Source organism: Vitis riparia, chromosome 10, assembly GCF_004353265.1.
Source record: "Vitis riparia cultivar Riparia Gloire de Montpellier isolate 1030 chromosome 10, EGFV_Vit.rip_1.0, whole genome shotgun sequence".
Classification (NCBI taxonomy): Eukaryota; Viridiplantae; Streptophyta; class Magnoliopsida; order Vitales; family Vitaceae; genus Vitis; species Vitis riparia.
In genome coordinates, this window is record NC_048440.1 from 457,295 (window position 1) to 480,846 (window position 23,552).

The following is a 23,552-nucleotide window of genomic DNA, read 5'->3' on the forward strand; positions in this document are numbered from 1 at the left end:
AAGCGATCGTACTTGTTGGTGGTACACAACCTCTTGTATGCCTCTAAGGGGACACACTGGTCCCAACTCCACACATTAGTCACTATACTTGTCAGGGTGCTTCTATGCAAGGTGGTCATCATCTCAACACATGCACTACCTCACATCCCAAGGAGTTTCCTATGGTAAATGCTCTCACAACTCTCAACACTTAGTGGTCATCTAAAGTGTATAGTGAATGATGTGGGTGTATTCGACAATCCTATGAAACTAAAGCAGAAAAGAAAACACAATGGTCATATAAATATCCATGAATCTAGCTCTAAGCTATACAAGTCTTTGATGATCGAACTTCAATCAACATCAGTATGTTAACCCTTTCCATAATGCTCTCAAACATTGGCACAACCCATCGCTAGACCCTACTTTTAACCACTAACTCGATTGAAGAAGTAAGCGCACACAAGGCCTCACATGTGCAAATGTGAGAACCAAAGGGAAAGACATGACCAAAACTAGAGGGTTAAAAATAAGAAGATAGATGTGTGATCCACATAGAAAAACAATACATGCATCACACAGAAAAAGAGCAGACATGCAACAAGTAGTCATGGAAAGAATATGTATATCATCCATATCTACACACAAGCTAAGCAGGAATATGATAAGCAAGATGAGTGTATAACAAGGATAGACAATATGCTAAGATGAACAAGATAATATAAAACAAAGAGAGTTAATCACATTAAGATGAACAAGATATATAACAACGAGAATAAACATGTTAAGGTGAATATGATAAACGTACAATAAAGACAATTGATGTGTTAGGATAGGCAAGAGGATTAATCGTTATAATCAGCTTGTCAATATCACAAATGAACATGATGACCAAGCATGCATCAAAGATAATCAAATTAAAACTCTCAATATGCAATTAACACTTAAGCATACAAAAGCACAAAGAAAGAGCGGTATCCATTGATCAACCAATCAAATGCCATATTTGCCTCAACTTAAGTTCAAGCTTAACCCTCTTAGATACCTAATAAGGCCGTCATTTTGTGGACTTGCATTTTTCACGTGCATTTCTACTCAATGACGTGATTCATTTTTATATTTGTGAAAAACTGATTTTTGGAGTTGTCACTTATTTTTGTTTTATTTTTAAAAGGAAAAACAAAAGAAAACCCTAAGTATGACTCCTAGAAAAGAAAAGAAGGTTTGTGAAAAATAGACTCTAGGTTCGAGGGTCAACTTACTTATCGAGAAGGTACAGTGATAAGTTATGACACCCCTCTAACTCCTAAAATCAGGTCTTTACTAATCAACTAAGATAAGTATGACAATTAGTTGGTTAATCTATGACTACTGAGAAATAAGCATGAAGTACAATGATCAAGATACTAATAGACATATAATCAAATAAATGAAAAATGGTAGAGGACATACTTGGGCAACTATTTGAATGCTTCATGAGAAATAATATTAGTATTCAACAAGAAGCATAAAATATCTCATGCAAGTCATAGTGCAAGGCAAAAATCAATCAATATTAAAATAGGTATAACAATTAGAATCAAGAGCATCATAGATGTTGGATCTCACTAAGACCCAATTTATTTTTGCATGAATCAATTTTATAAATTCCATTTTCTGATGATCATAGGAATCTTGATGAAATTTCATTATTTTTAGAATTATAGAATTTATTTATGTTTTTTAAAAATGAGAAAATAAAAAATTATTAAAAAAAAAAAAAAGGAAAGAAAGGTGAAAAATGCTTGTTGGAAGAAATGTGGCAGCAATGTTTATTAAAATCAAATACTTTTATTGCTTAAAGGCATTAATCGAATTTAAAATCCGGGACTCTTTCTGTTGTAAACGGATTTGAAAATTCAATTCAAAATTGTAAGTTCCCAAAAAGAAGCATCTGGAGGAGGGGAGAGTAGAGGAAGTATGGGACGGGGCCTGGGCCTGGGGTTCCAAGGAGCTGTGCGTGAAGAAGTTGTTGCTGTAATTGAAGTTGATGAAAGGGCCGAGAAGATTGTATCAAAGACTTCTGTTGCTGCGGAATCCCAGATCGAAGGTGCTCCAGTCCGGTTAGTGGCCATCATTTCAGAGTTAAACTGTTATCACCTTGATTTGATCTATGAACTCCAATCAATGATCCTTCTGGACCAGCAACCCCGCATTCATCACTGGATTTATCTCACTATTTATGTCCACTTGAAGTTGTTGATTCTGACTTTGAACTTGCTGAAGAATCGCAGAAATGCCTCCAGGTGCACCATGCTGTGTCTGCCCTGGAGGTTAACCACCGACTGCAGCTGATTTCAACAGTGAGGCATGGTCTGCATCAAGAGGCTGGTCCACATTTTCGTCAAATCTCTTCATGGATGCATCGTCCAAGGGATCCCTCTGAAGTGGAAGCTTTAATATTTCCTCATACATCTTTGTTACCAAGGTATTTGCAGTTGCGGTGTTCTGCCTCACAAGAGCATCGTTGCCAACAAGCTCATTGGTAGAACCATTTAGAAGCTGGGTCCCATCTCTGCTTCGAGGTTTCTGATCGATACACTTTGTTCACCTTCTTCTAGGCCTTCAATCCCATTAATCATGCTATTACCGTCATCGCTCGAGCAACTCTTCTGCATATTATTCATCACCAAATTGCATTCTTGCTTTCTGAATCGGAGGAAACCAAGATCTGTATTGAGGCGTCCGAAATGTACTTATCTAGAATCTGAGAAGCTTTAGAGAAAGTGTGTGTACACATTTCTGAACAATGTCATCGGCCTCTTCAGAATTTAAAACCTGTCTCTTGTACAATGTTCTGAGTGCTTTTACATGTGCATTAACCTCAGTTGAATGCATGTTGAACTCCTCAATCCGTGTAAGCAAGTTGAGAGCTAAAACAACAGCAGGTTCAGGGAACATTTCCACAGAAACATTGGAAATTGTTTTCAAGAGAAGAAATACGCTCCCAAGAAACAGAATTAGACATGATGCCATCGACTCCATCATCAAAATCTTGCACAAGTGGGCTCCTAAATTCAACCCTTTGTCTATTCTTGTCAACGAGTTGCCAATGATGATAGAGGAACTCCCAGTCCACTAATTTTGAGAGGAACTCTGACACCTTTAATAGAAGAAACCAGGCATCAGGCACAAGATTAAAAAGAGTGATGATATTTGCTCTTAAACCATAGATATCAAGATCCAGTTGTCCGTTTTCGTCAATGCATGCATTAAAACACCTTAGTGTGTTCCCATATTTAACCTTGATGACTTTTGTAGACTCTATTGAACCACCAAAACAGCTCCGATAAGCAAGTGATAATGCCTAACAGCCAGCACCCAGAACCCAAAGTGAAACTCGGCATTCAATGAAAACGCTCCATCATGCATCATGTTTATGGCAGCAACCTCAATAATGTTGGCTAGCTCTGCATCCATACCACCCATAAAAATTGTCTCGGGGCATTTTTGGTCGTTGAGTTTCTGAAGCTGCAGCAAGTTCCAGGTGAAAAGGATCTTCAGAATGTAACTCGTGCATTCTCGTGTATTTATAGTGATTCTCCACAGCTAACAGCTTCATCAATGTCGCCTGAAGATTAGTCGTGGCCCATTGATGAATAATCATAACACTATCACTGGAAAACTACTCGACAACAGCCTGCCGCTGCTGTGCTCTGTGAGGAAGAGACGTATCAAAATTTTGGTCACCAGAATCAGACTGTTTAGGAGCAGCATAAATTAAAACCCAACCACTTCCAATACTATGTTCTCATTTTCTCCAGCCTTCTCAAGATTTATCACAAGAGCAAACAATGGTGAATCCGATCCTTCAACTGGTACCAACGTCAGAAGCGGCAACTGGTGTCCCAATTTTCTTTTAGGCATCAGCAAATCCCAGCTCAGAGAGCTTCACATGAGCTTCAAAGTAATTCTCAAAGAAGGCGTCTTCATGAGCGGCATATTTCTCGACAAGAGGACGGAAGACTGGGTCTGTGAGAAGAGCTTTGTCCCTTGCCAGCTGTGAGTTAGCTCGTGTAACACATAACCATGTTCTTTCCCCTTCAGAATCTTGTTCTGATGCAGTCGGGATATGCCAATGTCCTTTCTCTTATTCCTGAATTACAACAAAGCAAGGAGGAGGCATGTGAAACACTGGATCACAATCAGAAAAACTGAAATGTACTTGATGCCTTTCTTTCCATTTCGGAAAGTAATCATTCCCCAAAAGTTGAAATATATGGTCTCTCATCTCGTCATCAGTCATAATTAAGCGCTTAAACTTTATAGCGGCATACAACCAGTATCAGTCATCATTTGATCCAGTAGGCGTTGCATAGAGGCATCAGCATTTTTCTACATCTCAATCAATGCCCTATTTGCTGTTTCATTCATCCTTTTTTCAGTGATTCGCTTGTTATGCAAAATAATGAGCAGCCATTTCTTTGAAGGACGCATTTGCCTTATTCCATTCACAGTGGCATTGGCCTAAAGTGTTAAATGGTATGAATCTCCTGTGGCTGAAAAGACCCACATTAGCTGCATCTAGCTATCATTGCTTCATCATAAGGTCCACTTGATCATTCCTGGCTGTAAATACAATCATTCCAGTTTCATCTCCAATCAAGCATTCAGCAATCTACATTTGGCTTACTTAGGGTCCATCATGCCGACCCTTCTTGATATGCATCTCAGAATAAGTTTTTATGCAATTTCCAGCAGAAGAAATGTTCGCATGGCAATTTGACGTATTTGGTGAAACAGATGCAGCATTCAGGAAAGTTTTTGGGAAAGTTCTTATGGCGTTTCTCATCATTGTAACTCCTCATTGAAGGAATATCAACATCTAGGGAAACACTTCCTGAAATCACACGTCTATTTTCATAATTTCCCATGCAACTAGGGCCAAGAACTATTTCTTTATCAAATCCAAGATAGGAAAAACACAAACTGTGTAGCCATTCCACCCACTGGTATACAATTTCCTGTCCTGGCTGTTCTTCTTTGAAACCTGCTTATTGACCCCGTGATCAATATAATGGGAAGAACCTTCCAGGTTGCTTCTGGAAACTTTGCTTTTCTTGCCATGCCTTACAAGAATTCCCAGTCTTATCAAGAAATAGACGCTTAAACTCCTGGATTGCATCAGATTTTGACACCCCGTTCAGTTTGTTTCCTCCATATGATCAAGAGGCCTACTATCTCTGTCAAGTCTGTGCACTAGTCGAGAGGTTTCTAAGCAGTAATGTCTTAAATAAGTTGCAGCCAGTTCAGAATCGGATCCTCTACAATCATTACAGCCAGTTTCATAGTCGTGAACTCAGATAATTCTATGTAACTCTTCAATAGGAACATCAGTCGGTATCCTGTGGAGAAACAGATTTGCCATCTTATTTTAAGGCACATCTTCATGAACAAAGGGAATAGCATTGTCCAACCCTTGCTCTAACTTGGTGAGAACAAGCTTCATTACAGCATGCAGATGCATCATCTAGACAATCATGTGGAGCGCCCTTCTTTCTGACAGCCTCCTCGTATGTGAGAACCCAGTTCACCAGCTGTGACTTCAATTTTTTGATAAGCTTTGTGATTAAATTTGACTGGCGTGGGGCTTCAAGATGGGATGAGAATAATCGAAGAGCATTCCCAATTACCACAGCCCTTGAAGGGAATATGACAACATTATCAGCATTGAATGGAACATGGTGATACTTTCTCATAAAGCCTGCAATGAGATTACAGAACCGTTTGTTTCCAACTGATGGCTCATATGGGAAGAATGAATTCCCTTTCAAAACACTGGCAAGATGGGCTAGGAATGGAATCTTTTCATCAGCAACAGAATCATGTGCAACTGGACCTCAGATTGATGTGTCAGTGTTTCAATCTTATTGAACAATGCATTTGTAACTTTGAGGAATCAGCTCTGTTTGGCAACCATCCTTGATGCCACTTTCCCCATTTCTGGCCATTGATGATCACTCTCACTGAAACGAGAGAAGAAACATGGTAGAGAAAACTTAGGCTTCAAAGTTGGCTGTGCAATGCTTTAGAGCTAGCTACAATCAAGTTTTTGTTGAGGAAACACACTTTGTCCCAAATTTTTATTCCTCACAACAAAGTTGTTGGGATTAAACCTCTAAAAGCAAGACATAATGTAGCAAAATTAGACTTAATTGTCCTCTTGCTATCCCTTTGGTGTATTAACATTGGTTTGAGCATTCAACTCATGTCTCTTACATTGTACATGACTGAGGTGCATTAAGAGTTGCACAAAATATACAAGTCAGGGGTTTCCTGTAAGTAGATAAGTTTTGTTCACAATTGATCCATGAATTTGGGTAATTTAGTAGAGACTGTAGTGCATTACGTCCTAATTGAAGGGATGATTTGTCTTGGCCATTAGAATAAGTTACCCATGATAAGTGCATCAGTGTATGTGATGCACACTAGACATGGCCTACAGTAAATCATGATGCAAGACCATCAACTGCCATAATTCACTAAGTTACTACACTGCATAGACTCTCAACTTTGAAAGGATATTGAGCTTGTGCCAAAATCAATAGAAGACTTTAACCTATGGGTAAGATCCTAAAGTGATCATATATCCCTATGAATTGGGTCACTGTTGATGGAGGCTGGTGGCAACAAGTATTCTCAATAAAGATGCAATGATATCTCATGTGATTAAAACAGTATGTCCCTTTGGATGATCCAAACACGTATGATCATAAAATCTATGGTGCCACAGTAATTCCTCTATTGAAATTTGATATATACTCTTTATGAGTTAGAGTATGTCATTTGATTATATAATAAGTGAGATTTGTGATTTAAGGATTGAAGAGATAATCTTGATAGGTGATAGCACAATCTTGTTAAATTACGAACACCAATTCATAGGGAGTTTACATGTAGTGGATAGTAGGTCACGAATCCTGAGTTTCATCTTGTTGTTATTTACATAGGATATTGGAGTGCAGTTGATTCTTTTTAGTAGAATGTTCGATCAACTTCAAAATTAGATTTTGAGAGATCCAATACTCCTATGGGTCCTAGTGGACCCTACTCGGAGCTCATATACCACGACAACATGGTTTATAAGGGTAGGATTGACTCTAGGTTCACTCTTATGCATAAAGGGCATTTGGTAATTATGCGAGATTGCCCAGGGGGTAGTGAACAATATCCTTGAATTGGGCTAATTGATTAATTAGATGACCCTGTGTAGTTAATTAATCAATTATGACCCATTTTGAGCTAGATTAAGTAGTCTAAGCCTTGTTGGGCTCAAGTCACTTAAGCCTAATAGGAGAACCTTATAAATACCCCTTAGGGGTTAGAATTTCCATCACTTTTTGGTGAGAGTCTTCTTCTACCTTGATAGAGAGAGAGAGTTACAACTTCCTCCTTTCCAAAACCCACACTTTGGAATGTCAAGATCATAGTTCGAGTCATAGGTGGAAGATTTTGTGTATACGAGACCTTCAAACATATTCTTCACCACGAGGAATTGATATAGGAACATCCAGATCTAGATATGAGCACTATATCTTTAGATCTTTATCATAATATGGTTTTTATAGTCATATGTTTCTATTGTGATAGATTTAGAGAAGTCTAGGATAGTTTACATGCACCCTACGAGATCCAGAGATAGGGAATGGAGAAATCCGGATATTCCTAGCAAAAATTGCACAGTTCAGTTTCAAATTTAGTTTGGGTATTCCTATCACTTCACACTATTACTGCATGAATTAATGGCACCTGTAACTTCCTTCATTTGAATTGTCTTAGCGTTAAACACATGCTTTGTCTCCTCCGCTTATTTATAGTTGTTCCTCATTTTCCTAGGATGTAGAGTTATTGGACATGGTTCCATCCTACTAACTATACAAGTATTTGTTGCAGCTTTTTAGTTTAGTAGGCCTTCCCCAAAGTTTCCTCTAACATGAGATTTCTTGCCTTCTTTGAGTAATGAGTCCAATAATCAATAACCCTACGGATAGCAACATCAACTTCAACTATGCATGTATTATTCACAAGATAACCTCTTGCATGGTCATACAATTCACCAAGAGGCATGAATGAAGTGAATCCCTAATCGTTCTTCAGAAAAAAGAACAAAGTTAAGAGGTTTCTTACACTACTACAAAAAACTAAAACAAAGACGCTCTTATCCTTGGCACTTTTGAAAAGCGTCATTGTTTACTTAGGTATACTAAAATGTTGGCGTTTGTTTACCATGACGCCTTTATAAGCGTCATTGAATTGTATAAGTTTAAAGATGTTGGCACTTATTTTAAGTATCATTGTATACATATTTCAATAGACATCCTTAACATTGAAGAACGCCATGTTATTTCTTACATAGTATGTAATATATTTCCCATTCCCTCTATATGATTTGCTGTACCCACCAAAAGACATATTTCACACTCATACAAGCCTTAGAAGACCAGTTGTGAGTATCAAAACCCTTAAAAGACCTAAACCCTTAAAGCATAAAAAACCCTAAGCCTTCACTCTCGTTGAAAACCCTAACCTTTGAAAGAGTATTCACACCCCGATTTACAATTATTCTTTTGTCAGGAATGAAATCTTGTAGATTTGGGCGGCAACAAGTGAGGCAAGAGACAATTTTGAGGTGATACATCACATCATGAAATGACGACATGTAATTAGTTAGCCGCCAGAGTTGTTTGGGGGTTTTTATTTTCAAGATCCTGCTTCAATCTCCTCTGTGAAGCAGCCAAAAAATGTGGGGCTTTTCGTTCCAAGGCCGACTTGAATCTAATCTACATATGGTTAAGAAAGTTTATTTTGGGGTCAATATAGTTTGAATCAAAGGACCAGCCGAAAAGAGGAGTCCATGGGTTGGAAGAAGATTGGATGTTTTCGTTCTCTTGAAAACAGGGTCTTCGACAAGGATACCATAAAATGCAACGGACGAGAATTAGTCACTAACTTTGAGCCAAGCACTGTATGAGAGATCTTTCCCAATAGATAATGGAGATCCTTCCTAATAGATAATGGAAGTAAACACTTTTTATTTACTTCATCTTGTATGAACTTTTTTTTTTCATTTTAAATTGTGCATAATCAGTAATCCTGGAGTTCATAAACATAATTTATACAGGGAATAGCCAAAATCTAAACCTGTTACCCAATCTTGCTCTGCACTTGGGAATCACTCCATATTTTTTTGATGAATTAATAAGGAACAACAAAGCAAATAGTTCTCTTTTCCAATAGGCCAAGATGTCATGCTTGATGACAGGGGAGAAAGGGTAACATTAAATTTTAGTTTTCCCTAATCTGGAGTCACTAACTTTAAGATTAACTCTCCAATTATGCATTTGTGACTTCAAATTTGCATAAGGTCTCCAGTAAACTTACATGGTTGTCCTTTGTTGTTTAACAGATTGAGAACTCTACTTCAGCAACACTAGGGGTTCATTTAACATATGGCCTGGCAATGGCATCTGATCACTCTCATATCTGGAGTGGTGTAAATTCTTCTGTCTTTACTATCTATAAGGTAATTTCACTCAAGTGTCTCATCTATTTCCCATTGTTAGTAGATGAAACAATGATTTTCTCCAAGTTATTAATTTAAAGTAGCACTAACATTTTACCATTCAACCTCTAGAGTATGGTAGGCCACGTTTCAATTATTTATTTGCCAGTCAGTTTGAACATCAAACCATTTTAGTGATTTTTTGTGGGTAAGATATTTTTTTCCTCAAACACGAGACCATACCCTTCCCTTCTAAATTTGTGAACCTAACCCATAATTTTAATATTTATAAGACAATGTCCTAGGAAAGATTTTCAAGTTGTGTTGCCTTATTTTGCCTAGAAAGAGATTTGTGAACTCCTCCAATGCGCCTAAATTTTCAGGTTTATGTTGTGGAGTACACTAAATTTGAACCAGTGAGATTATTGACATGGGTTTATACCCCTGGTGCAAGCTTGGGAAGGATTGGCATATAAATATTGTATGGACCACCTAAGGAACATGGGGTTTCTCCTGGATGGACTTGCATTTGACCCAAACTTGGTGAAATCTTTATCTATGCAACTAGAGAAGTTTAAATTGTGACACCATTCTTACATTTATTGAATTTGTGTTTTCTTTCATGTCTTTGAGTGCATTCTATTTAATTTTTTTGTGTAGGTTATTGGAGGCCTTGTAATAGACAAAGAGAAAGAAAACTTGGTTAAGCCTAACAAATTTGGCTATGTAAAAAGGGTTATGCATGGCACAACTATGCTAACTACTTGAGCTTTAAGGTATGTTTTAAGCTTTACCATTGTGATTATTCATAAATTTGAGTTGTTTATTCTATCAAAGACAAGAACAGTAGTGGGTCACATAGTGGACATGCAAAGAGAAAACCACTCCTTTAATAAAGATGCTAGTTGTATGATGTCTTTAGAAAAAGGCAGACATGAAAGAATGATCCAAATGCTTTGGCCACAAAGAAAAAGGCCAAGAAATCATTCCTTTGGGTTTTATTTTAGCCCAATGTGTTAGTGAGGTGATTGGCCAAATGTTGCATGTATGATTACTTTCCTGTATGTGTAATATATTTCCTCCTTTGACCTAATAAACTTGCCTGTGCCACCTGGTTAATGTGTACCCTAGATTTTCCATATGTAATTTGGTTTGCTACTTGTAACAAGACTAGGGTAATATTTTTTGGAGTGATTGTTAACTTTCTATGCATGGAAATGAGATGAATGAGAGGGAATTGGTGGATCTGCGAAAGGAAAGTCAATGGGTATTCCTCAATACACTATTCTATATTTCAGAAGTAGTGGCTTTTATGTAGGTAGGTTTTTTGTCTAAGCCACTATTTGAACATATAACTCATGTAACAAATACTGATATATCTTTGCTTAGATCTCTACCTCTTTTCAAACTATAAGTATATCATGTTAGTATCACAAAACTTTTTATATTTTACAACTCCATTAAAGGTATATTGGATTGTGGTTCTAATTGTATATCATGTTTATGTATTTTCCTTGTGTAAACAATGGAAAATTGATGTTCATTAATGCCTTATATTTCACTTTTAGATGGTGGACAGATTAAAAGAAGGAGCTATATTTGTAAAAATTGCTCCACTTGATTATAAAGGACTTTACAAGGCAATTATTTGAAATGGTCTCTTAAGTATATGCGAATTTCTTCCTTTATTTTAATTCTTGATATGGTTTTCAGGTTTGTTGTGAAGTCCATCTTCAGGGCACACGTAGAAGGCCAACTTAAGGTAAATATTGCTTTTTAGGAAACTTATTTAGTATTAGGAAACATCAGGAACTTACAATTAGAAGATTTGTTAGTCATGTTCAAGGGAAGTTTTCAAATACTTTTCTAACATTGTTTACCAAAAACATCATGCCACGTGAAAATGTTTTGAATTTATCAGAAAACAATTTTCTAGTGCTTTTGTAATTTAATTTCAACAAAATATTGTGGTTCTATGTGTACCAATCATTATTTAATTTATATTCAAATTTAGTTCATCTTCAAACTATATTTTGAAAAACATTCTACAGTTTTTGGGGTTTATGTTCTTTATTTTCTTCTCAAATTGAGTCCCTTCTCTCCAAAGTGGTCTTTAAGGTTTTCAAGCACTCGACCCTCCATCACAAACCTACCTTTAAGTTTGTATGCTCATTCAATTGAGCTTTACCAAGAAGATTGGAAACTTGGAACATAGTAAAATGAATTTCTAGTGCTAAGTACCACCTCCATGACTATTCTAAGAAATGCCATATACCAATCCAAGCTGCTGAATTCTAATTCTACAATTTTGAATCATCATATATATATTTGTTTCTTAAAACCGGGTATAGTACTACAAAAAAATCTTCTGAACCTCACGACCTGTAGGAAAAAATTTATGTCAATTTCCTTACTGGATATATACTATTTTATTGGCATTAAAGTTTTCTTCTCTATTAGATGGATGGTTTTTTTTTTTTTTTTTTTTTTTTCTTGTTCCAGAAAATTCCTTTGGTCATGGTTGGATGGAGACTTAGTGATGTTGAGATTGTTTTTGCATTAACAACCAAAGTATAAAAAGAGTTAGATAAGAAGTAAGTGCTAACCTACATGTGAACATTGAATTTTATTTTATTTTATTCTTTTTTAATGCAAAATTTCATATACCTATACGACTCTCATCCATATTGATATAATATAAATGGTATATTCTTTGTTCCTTAAAATTAGTATGCTTTAGATTCAGTTTAGGCTCCTCTTTCTTTCTAGTTTTTACTTTTGTTGTTATTTCAATTATGGAAACAAAAGCGGCTTCATTCCATTTTTTTTTTTATTTTGTACCTATACCCTTCTTTTATACTCCTAGCAAATTCCACAAAGAATTAAGGAAATGACACCTACAGGCCTAGACACTACTTCACTTGATGATGAGGCTTTAAATGTAGAAACTGTTCTAGATATATACATCTTAAGGCTTTTAGTGCATCTTGTTGCAATAGTGAGCTTTTACAATTACTGAACCACATAATCAGGATGTGGCTAAATCTACTCTAACTTTTCTTAGTAAAATTTCTAAGTGAAGGTGTTGGTGATGGTCATACATCAAAGTGAGGTAACTTACTATTAGTCAAAAAAACAAAAAAAATCAATTTTTTTTATATGATTGAATAGTGCATTATATGTTTCCTTATTCTAGAGAATAGCAAGTATAAAAAAATTGAAGATTTCTTCTAATAACCAAATTGAATATATTCTTGAATTTACTATCCCTCTCCATTTCAATGCTATCAATTTTTTTTTTTAATTTTAATTTATGGTTTTTTGTTTTTTTTTTTTTTTGGATCTTATTTAAAAAAAATTGCTTCTTTAATTTCTTGTGTTCTCTTTCTTTGTGGTATGTTGGAAATTGTTTTCAACTGTTCCAAATAATAGAAAACATAATTCTAAGATGGAAACACATATGATAAATATATTTATTGAAAATTTTATAGCTTTTTTAGAACAATTTGATTGTTTGTAAAGGTTTTTTTTTAGTAATTGGAAAAGCAATGAAAAACATGAAAAATATTTTATATTTTTTTTATTATACTTGCATCTAAAAAATAAGTTGGTTTTTATATTTGGTTTTCACATAAAATTTTATTTCTAAAAGTAATCTAAAACTACTTTTAAGAATTGTTTTTATAATTTATTATTTGAGAGTTATTTATTTTTTGAAAATGTTGTAAGATTGACTTATTTTTTGTTCTTATGTTTCAATTCTTGGTAGTTCTTGCAAATGGAAACATAAATGATGTCTCTATACCATCATAATTAGAAGATAAAGTGTAAACGGAGAATTTAGAAACTGAAACAAGGAATGGAAAGCCATCACCTGCAGTTGTGCATGAGGTAAATGTTGGTTGATTTGAAAAATAACCAAAACCGTTGTTCCTGATAAGAGTATTAATAGAAGTTGCAAGTGTTCAGCTAGTTATCACAATAGGTAACCAAATTACAAAGGTGACTCCAAAACCACATTGGTGAAACTAGATATAGCTAGATAAATTTCATTCATTCATTTTTGTTATCATTGCTAAAAATTTCATCTTTTAATGCATTAGGTCAACTGTGCTCTAATGATTTTACAAATAAAAAATGAAGTATAGAAAAATTATGATATACAATGATTTGGAGAAATGGATATCCAAGGTTTGATATTTTATTTAACTAATCCTAAAAGAATAAGTCATAGTAACCATGATTTAAAAAAAAAAGAATTAAACAGAGCAAATTATTTCTAGCCATAGTAATTTTTATTTTTCTTTCAACACAATGATAGAAAAATTATATTTAAAACCAAATCATGGATATTGTTAAAAAAAATGTCAAAATAGAATTTTCAAATATTAGATATCGATAATGGCATCATCCACAATAGTCATGGGAATAACTTCTTAAAAGTCTATCTTTTCAATGAAAGAAATATCCTATCTAAAGTTAACCTATCATGATTTCAAGATTAAGTTAACCTGTCATGATTTCAAGATTTAAAATGTTCTAAGAAAATACAGCATGAAAATTAATGATAAGGAAAATTGTTTACAAGTGGGATTGAGATATAACTAATTAGTATGTTTGTTTTATTGCTTTACTTGAACAAAATCTAATTAACATGTTGGATTATTTTCTATTCTTATATATTTTTTTTTTGTTTCAATTATATTGGTTTTTACATGTATAATTTAAAAGTTATATATATATATATATATATATATATATATATATATATATTTATAGCTTGCAAAGGAAATTGGCTTACAAGAAGATGAGAAATCATTACAATGAAGCAATGCTGAAAATCATGAAGATGATATCATTTAAATCATTAGGAGGTTGAACTAGGCTTTTGTTGATGATGGTTTCTTTTTGTAGTCATTGCATCGATATTTGTTCTTATATTGGATTTAAAAATTATCATTGAAATATTTTGATCTAATGAGCAAATTTATAATTTGTAAACAAGTAATTATACTAATTATTCAAACTAAGCCATTGTATATTAATATTTGGAGATATTTTAATTTGTAAAATTCAATTTAATTTAATTATTTATAATTGCTTTTGCTTTTATTTAATTATATAGGAAATTCATTATTTAAAAAAATATTATTATTAAAATGAAATGCTTAATGCATCATCTATTAAGTGTCATTATTAATATAACCAAATATGGTGCTTTTAAAAGTGTTATTGAAAAAATAATCCAAATATGACGCCCATATGAGTGTCAACAATTACAATTTTATAAAAATTATTTTAGTAAAAATACTCAAAGATAACGCATTTATAAGTGTCATCATTAATGTTATTCAAAGATGACACTTGTTTAAGTGTCATTGAAAGTATAAATCAAAGATGGCCTTCCTAAAAGCGTCATTATTGACTAAAACATATAATGACAGAAGAGAAGAGGACACTTTAGAGAAGTGTCATCTTATACTTTTCTTGCATAAAAAACGTCATTGATTCCTTTTTTTCTTGTAGTGTTAAGAACCCCCCTTAAATACCCATGCGTTGATAGTTATCCCATCTTTCTTTTGCTATGATAACCACTCTACCACCAAGCTTTTTCCCTAAGGTGAGACCTAATGGCTTGTCAATCTCAACTTCAAATTTCTTAATAGCTTCAGTAGTTCTTGTAGTGATCTCAGGAACCTTTCTCACTAAGGAAAAATTGCTTCTATTGTCAGTAGCCAAAACATAAATGAAGAAAACCCTTTTTTTGCATTCTTAGCACAACACTACCAAAACATCATTCTCATGCAATTTAACTCCATCTAGTGTTGCTCCCTTGATTAATCATAGTGGTGGTAGATACATTATGGAACTTTGAAACCAGGCAAATAGCATCATACTTCTCTCAAGAACAAACTAGGTTTTCTCAGAGGATATAACATCAATATGGAAAAGCTTATTTTTTGCGTTTCCACAATCAATCTTAATATTTGAGTTCTGGTTTCTTATGAAAGATGAATTACCATCCAGGACATTAGGCTTTAGAACATCTAAGATTGTCTCATCACCTATATCTATGTCTTCACCAATAGCAATTTTTTAGGTCAGTTCACCATTAAATTAAGGGGAATATGCGTCTAGAACAAATTTTGGACATGTTAAATCTTTATTTAGAGCAATTGTTTCAGGATTTGATACATCAATGGGGATTACACTTGCTATATCACTTTCTATAGCATGTTGAAGAGAACTAATTTCGGAAAGACCCTAAGCAGCTACAACCTTTTGTCGCTTAATTATTGGATTGCCTGTTCCAAACAATAACATTGTTGTAACTTTATTAGGCCCAACTGTTGTCAGCATTATGGGTAAGAATAATTTACTTTTCTAGACCACAATGAGTTGTTGTCCTTACTCTATTTGCTTCTTACTACGTGCCAAGTGTTCAACTAGCTTCTTGGATGATGATGCCTTCTCCATATACCCTATTTTGGCATATCCCAAAATCATCAAATTCCACGAAATAACCCATTTTTGTAGAATCTCATCTAACATCTTTCATGTAGTCTCCATATCACTCAATTAGCAATAAAATTCCACTAGAGCTATCTCCACATAGATCCCATCACCACAATTGCTAAACTCGAATTTCTAAACCTGACCATAAATGAAAAGTCCCCCCATTTTGTGCCCAAATCTGGCTCATGCCCTTATAGCAGAAGATAGAGGAAATGTGGTAGGACACAGTACATGTCTATTATGGCGTTTGAAAGCACAAATAAAGATAAAGGCATGTATAAGAAGTACACAAAATAAGGGTGAAAAAAAAAAAACCAAGGATGAAATATAAGAAATAAACAAAAGCAACAAAGAAGAAAAACTCAATCTAGAAAGCTACAATGAACAGAGTTCCAAATCATGTGGTATCACAAATGTGATGACCCAAAACGAATTTAAGACATGGACCAAAACATAATCTCCCAAGTAGTATGTAGTAAAGCCAAAACATATTCAAATCATTTCCAAACCAAAATTAAAGAGGCAAAAATAGATCAACAACAACAAACCAAGAATAGCTCAGGAATCTAATAAAAGCAAATATATGGCCTTATATCAATGCTCAATCATGTAGCCCATAAGAAATAACAAGAAAAAAGGAAAAATCATATGGCAATAAAGAAGAATAATGAATCCGCAATAGTTGTACCTGAGAGTGTTCCTCTCCAACAAGGTTTACTGTGCTTCTAGCAAGTTTCTCATTTCTTTAACTGAAAAACCACCAAACTATTTTTCTCTTCACTAAACCCGAGAACCTAACTAAACTCTTCTTATTCTTCTCTAGTTTTCCTTTTCCACCAGCTAGAGAACTGATTCTTCTACTTTTGCATATTCTTCAAGCATTTCTTCTCTAGTTGAGAATTTTCCCCTCAAGCTCCCTTTGTAACTCTCAAAGGATGCTCATCTCTTCTATTATCTTTCTTCTCAAGCCTCATTTTCTTTGGTTTTTTTTTCTTAGAACTCTAAGCTTACCCTTCAAAGGGCTAGTTGCAACTCCCTAACCATCCACCAGCCAAAAGCCTCTCATTTTCTATAGAAAAAGGTCTTTCCCTACCACCTCTCTCTCTAGCCACATCTAAAAAAACATGTTGTTTCCTAACAGTACCCCCTTAAAAACATGTTGTTTCCTTGTAGAAATGTCTCCTCCAAAACATGAGAAATGATGCCTCTCACAAAAAGACAAAGGGCCTTTAAAAGAGAAATGGATGACTAGGATGAGAACACATGTCCTCATCCCAACCAAGATGCCCAAAAGGGTTCAAAAACTTTTAAAAAGTCTTATAAAGCTCAGCCCAAAACAAAAACTAGACCTAAGGGGCCTCCAATAATCAAGCTAGAACTTGAAATAACCTTCTAATGGTCTCCACAATATAGCTCAAAAATCAATAATAAGTCGAGCAAAACATAGACCAACTAGGGACACAAAAAATGTAGTGCCAACGAAAGCTTTGATGCCAACAATGTTAGTTCAAGAACACAAAGATAAAACAATCACACATACGGTACACGAGGTTTTAACGTGGTTCGGCCAACCATGCCTACGTCCACGGATGAGAGATAATGATTCCACTATACAATAGAGAATATTACAGAGGACAGAACCAGATACAACTATTGGGTTCCCGAAACATCCCATGTTTCCCCACTCCTTGTATCCATACCTTACTACGAGCCATCTCGCTCCACCGGGTACCTCCCGTTCTTCCTCACATCTCTATCCACCTTGTATAGTCTCTACAGGCCCATCTCCATCTCATAACTTTTTCCTCTCATGACCTATAATATTTATAGAGATATTTCCAACAACCTTCCTTATTCTATAAGGAGATCTAATATTACAATAATATATCAACCTAGAAATATTCTATATAATATTCTTTACAAAAAGGAATCTATACTAATTAGGGAAGTGTTGTAGTGCCAGCGAAAGCTTTGATGCCAACAATGTTAGTTCAAGAACACAAAGATAAAACAATCACACATACGGTACACGAGGTTTTAACGTGGTTCGACCAACCATGCCTACGTCAACGGATGAGAGATAATGATTCCACTATACAATAGAGAATATTACAGAGGACAGAACCAGATACAACTATTGGGTTCCCGAAACATCTCATGTTTCCCCACTCCTTGTATCCATACCTTACTACGAGTCATCTTGCTCCACCGGGTACCTCCCGTTCTTCCTCACATCTCTATCCACCTTGTATAGTCTCTACAGGCCCATCTTCATCTCATAACTTTTTCCCCTCATGACCTAGAATATTTATAGAGATATTTCCAACAACCTTCCTTATTCTATAAGGAAATCTAATATTACAATAATATATCAACCTAGATATATTCTATATAATATTCTTTACAAAAAGGAATCTATACTAATTAGGAATTTGGGACACTTCCTAACATCATCCAACATCAATCTCAGTTCAGGTTCTCAAACAATGTAGAAACAAATAGGGCAGTCACTAAAAAATGTCCCAACATACTTCTATAGAACAGATTAGGGGTAAATTGATATAGAATCAGCATATGCCCTCCACACCCAACAAAAAGGAGCTGAGTTGACCATATTGTAGGTCCAATCTAATCGGGAATTTTCTCAGTTAAATAATGCTTACTGTATCTTTGTGTTCTGTCACAATCTCATTTTTGAATAAACTTAGGAATATTAAAAAGGATGGAGACTTACTGTTTGTACAAAACAGATCCACAAGGAAGGATTCCATGAACATGATGATGGCTGATGCAACTCTTCCTTTGGCTTTACTAAACTACCCACTTAGCAGTCACCGCCCCATGCTAATAATATTGGAGGGCACACTTTCACTTCTCAGACCCACAAGCAAAAGTAATACAAATGAATTAATTTAAGAGCTTTCCTCAACTCTTGTCAGATGAAATCGTGCTAGGAACTCCAAGGTCGGGCCGACTGCTATGAATGGTAGGACTGTCAAAAGGCCGTCCTAAGACATAACATGGCTCAGATGAAAGATGTTATTGCTACAAAGCTAGTCTTGAGGAATGTTCCCGTTGAATTATTGCTTAATTTATTTCCATGCCCCACATGTGTCTCACTCTGTTGCAACAACAAAAAGATAACAAGTAGATCAAACGGACATGGCCCTCCAAAATCCAAAAATATACCTTTTAAGCCAAAAAAAAAAAAAAAACAGTTGTTGATCTTATTGAGAATTCTAGTAAAGATACAAACAGAACATGATTGTAGAAGGAGCTGATATATTCTGTAAGTAATGTGCAATCTAATTCAACTTGGGTTGAACGCAAATTGCTTCTGTTCTAATCTAGATGCCCACTGGATATATTTCTATACTAAATGTGTAAGAATGACCATTAAACCGTTAAGTCATTAAGCCATTAAACCGTTAAACTTCGCTGTTGTGGGGATGATTCTCCTCCAATTCAGAGGGCCCAATAGGCCAGCTGGATTCGAAGGTGACGTCGACAAAATAGAGCATCAAAACCATGACAAGGCAGGATAAAAACATAGGGATGGGACCAAAGATCCAGAGAAACAGAGGGAAAGAGAAGTAAAAGGCCCGCAGTCCCAGTGACCAGAAGTAGCTGCCTTTGTTCACAGTAGTGCCCACATACTCTGCCGTGAGGTGATGGGAATGTGGGGAAAGATACATCTTCTTGAAGGGCACATTGATGAGGATGCTGGCAAGGCTGTAGTACCTAATTGACTGCACATTCAGCAAGAATGAAAGCAAGAAGCAGACTAGTATGGCGAAGTACTTTATGGAGATGCCCATCGGACTCTTGTCTCCAAACACAACCCCAAATGAACGCTCACCATTCTTGCCGGTCATCAAGACTGCTATGACGGAGCTGAGCATGATGGCCGCTGAAGCCAATACGGTCGATGCCATTATGTTGTTCCTCAGCGTCTGCACAGCAAGAACCCCATTCTTGGACTCATCCTGCGACATGCCATCAACCCAAAAGCCCAACAATTACTATCGTATTCAACAACCCATGTCCCATGATGCCAAATCAGCAAAACCCACCAAAATTTTCATCTCTTTTTTCTTTTCCTTTTTGTCTTTTTCAATCAACAATAAGAGGGGAAAAAAAAGAGAGAAGAAATTAGAGTTACCTCCATCATGGCACTGACCCAGAAGCGGCGGTTGAGGGAATTGAAGCCGATGACAGTTTTGTTGGGGTGGTTGAGGATGCGAAAGAGGAGCCAGAAGTGGTAAGTCAACATGAGGAGGAGGCCGGCAGGAACCAAGGTATAATCAAGGATTTGTTTCTCCATATTCCACAGAGCTCCTCCAGAGTGCGAGTGCAGCAGAGGTGATAATGAGAATGGAGACGGAAGGTATCGATGGGGAAGGAGAGACGTAAGGGGGGATTTTTAAAGAGGGTTGGGGGCAGTGGAAATCATACGTGGAGGCTGGAGGCGCTATGGCAGTCCCACGGTCGCCACCCACCGGGTATTCTTTCCTCCTCGTCTATTAGGAAAATTCCACTGATTTTATGCCATGTAAAAGACATCATTTCTAGATTCCACCCTTCAAATATTCGAATTTAACTGCTTGTAATTTATTGATAGCTTAGGCAAACCCTTTTTGTCAGAATCTGCAAATCTGGTTGGATTCTGTTCCAGTGTCACCGGCTGACGCGTGTAATCAAATATCAAAATCCAACTACTTCAACATCCAAGTACTAATAAATAGAAAGATTCTTTATATTTTAATAGAAATGGCAACGGGACGTCAACGGCACGGCAACATGGGACGGTCCCCATCCCAACCCCGCCCCGCCCCGTTTAGCAAAACCAATTCCCATTCCCGTCCCATTTAAAAAATTAAACGGGGCGGGCGGGCGGGCGGGTGTAGGAAGTTTTTTTTAAAAAAAATTATTTTAAAATTTTTTAATTACATTAAAATAAATACATTTTATAAATAATAAAATTATTATATTTTTTATAACTTATTTTATTAAAAATATTATTATTTATATATTAAAATAGTAAAATAAAATTTTAAATTAAATTAATTTTAAAATTAAAATTAAATTAAATTTTAAAATTTAAATTAAATTAAATTTTAAAATTAATTTTATATGTAAACGGGCGGGCAGGGCGGGACGGGGCAATACTCAAACCCGCCCCGAACCCGTCCCGGATTTAAAAAAAAATCTCATACCCGTCCCAAACTCGTTTAATAAATTTTAACCCCGTCCCATTAGGGGCGGGGCGGGGTGGGGCGTGTACCCCAAAAAACCTGCTCCGTTGCCATCCCTATATTTTACTACACATTAGATGGAAATTCAACGCAACATTCGATTTGATATGTTAGAATTTTTTTCCTTTTTAATATGCAATTATTTTGAGGTTTTGAGTTAAAAATGAACTTTTCTAACAGATGGAGATTATAAATCATAACACACATTATTATTATTATTAGTAGTAGTATTAGTATCATAATTATTTTTTTCCTGTTCAATATGCAATGATTTTCACGTTTTGGATTTAAAAATAGGTTTTTCAAGAAACAATGGACATTTATTAAATAACACCCCTTTTCTAATGAGATTATTATTATTATTGTTAGACCTTTTTTTTTTTTTTTTTTTTTGATGTTTTGAGTTAAAATAGGATTTTGAAAAAAAGATGAACATTATTATGGATGACAATGACAGGTCACCTACATCCCGTCTCATTTATTTATATATTCTCATCCCGCCCAAAAAGCAAACTTAAATAAGAGGAAATGGACTTAGGAAATTCTTATACTTGTCTCCACCACATTTAACTTTTTTAGTTGTTTTTCAATTTTTTTTTCATTATTGTTACTTATAAAATTTTAAATGATATTAAAAATAAATATAATTTATAAATTAATAAATATTATAAATATTTATTTTTATTAAAACTAATATTCTATACATGGAAAAAAAAGTTGAATTCAATTAAGATAATTTTTTATTTAATATTATATATATTTGAGATTGTGTAGACAAGGCGGGATAAAGCCAAACACCAACCTATCCCGAACTTGTCTAAATTTTTTTAAAAAAATTCAAACCCGTTTTAAGCTCATTTATATTTTCCTTAGACCTATTCTCTCAGGACTAAGACCGGGCGGGTACTAAAAAAATATGTTTCATTATCATCACTAGTCATTATATTTCATAACACCCCTTTTTTAATCACATTATTACTTTCTATTTAAAAATAAATAAATAAGTAAAGAATTTAGTGTAGATTGCAACTTCATCCTACAATTATAGTTTTGCCAGATGATGAAAAAATGAAAATTCTTAGAGAAGGTGATAAATAATGGTTAGAAGAAGAAGAAAAATTATTATATATATCATAAAAGTATTGAGTTGGGATTTGGTACGGACTAAAAGATTTTAATTAAACCTCAAAGTTTAAATATTCTGCATACTATATACGCAATAGGGAGAAGGGAAGCATCAATGCATCTTCTTTTTTTATTATTATTGTTTTGGGACATGTGGGAAACAACGGAGGAGACCCATCTTTATGCAAGTGTCGCTTGTGCCCAAAGAAATTAAGTATACAGCATATGCAGGAGGTGTCGTTAATTTTAATTAGGGTTAGTGGGGTTGGCAATCTCCCACTTGTTGCCTATGTTCCATGCATATGATACAACCCAGCTTCAAGTTCAACCCATTTTCTATTTTTCTCCCTTTTCCATAAATTTCTATATTATTACTTTGTGTGATATATTGGCACTTTAAGGCGGTGGTGAGCTCAAACTATTGGTACATTCTTTGAGTCAAAGAGGACCAAACAATAAAGAAACAAAAATTGATGTGCCACGCACTTTTATCACTAGGGTAGTTGTACACGTTTATTTTGCTATTAAAAAAACCAAGATAATGCAATTTCCTTTATTTTCTTTGCTACCCTTTTGTTTTGTTTCATGGAAAGACCTTTTCTTTTAAATGAGGTACTCCGTTTGTTTGGCCTCTTGTTTCACGGGAAGCCATCATAATCCACAAAATGAAAATAATAAAAGTACAAAGTAAAGAAAAAAATTGTTTTTTTTAAAGGTATTTTAAGTTATAATTGAATGTATGGAAGATACTTTAACAACTTTCTTTTATCATATATGGGTATATGGAGAATAAGATTAGAATACTATTTTTTTTTTTTTTGTATCCAACCATGACCAAGCATGATAGGAGGTAGGATGATTATAGTTTTCAATCATGGTCTTTATTCTCAAACTGTGGCCAACCATTAGAAGAGGTAGGATGATTATTGCTTTTAATCACCAGTTTTTCTTTCCATGGCTCAAATCTTTAACAGAGTCACCATCAACAAAAATAACAAAAAAAAAAAAAAAAGAGGGAGAGTGGATACGAAAATGCATATTTTGATTCTAAAACAGCGACATTGTATTGGTCTTGTCTCTTACGGATAAGTAGTGTCCAAGCACTCCTAACAATCACAATAGACAACTACCTCTTT

General features: G+C 34.9%; 1 protein-coding gene and 1 long non-coding RNA gene across 2 annotated transcripts; one reads left to right on the plus strand and one right to left on the minus strand.

Annotated features, from left to right (window-relative positions):
* The first annotated feature begins 8,421 nt into the window (after positions 1 to 8,421).
* Positions 8,422 to 14,545, plus strand: LOC117924246. Its single transcript, XR_004652746.1, has 5 exons — positions 8,422 to 9,038; positions 9,425 to 9,541; positions 10,181 to 10,296; positions 11,234 to 11,282; positions 14,300 to 14,545. It is a non-coding gene; the product is annotated as an uncharacterized LOC117924246 (long non-coding RNA).
* Positions 14,546 to 19,242: 4,697 nt separating this feature from the next.
* Positions 19,243 to 20,497, minus strand: LOC117924171. The gene is made up of 2 exons (XM_034842754.1): positions 20,199 to 20,497; positions 19,243 to 20,022 (listed from the first exon to the last, which is right to left on the minus strand). Exons 1-2 carry the CDS (start codon positions 20,358 to 20,360, stop codon positions 19,465 to 19,467), a joined length of 720 nt encoding a protein of 239 aa, XP_034698645.1. The 5' UTR covers positions 20,361 to 20,497; the 3' UTR covers positions 19,243 to 19,464.
* Positions 20,498 to 23,552: the final 3,055 nt, after the last annotated feature.

Excerpts from the sequence above, each read along its gene's own strand:
- LOC117924171 (XM_034842754.1), bottom strand. The coding sequence starts at position 20,360 with ATGGAGAAACAAATCCTTGATTATACCTTGGTTCCTGCCGGCCTCCTC. Across the intron at positions 20,023-20,198 it reads GGGTCAGTGCCATGATGGAG|GATGAGTCCAAGAATGGGGT; the intron begins GTAACTCTAATT and ends GGCATGTCGCAG.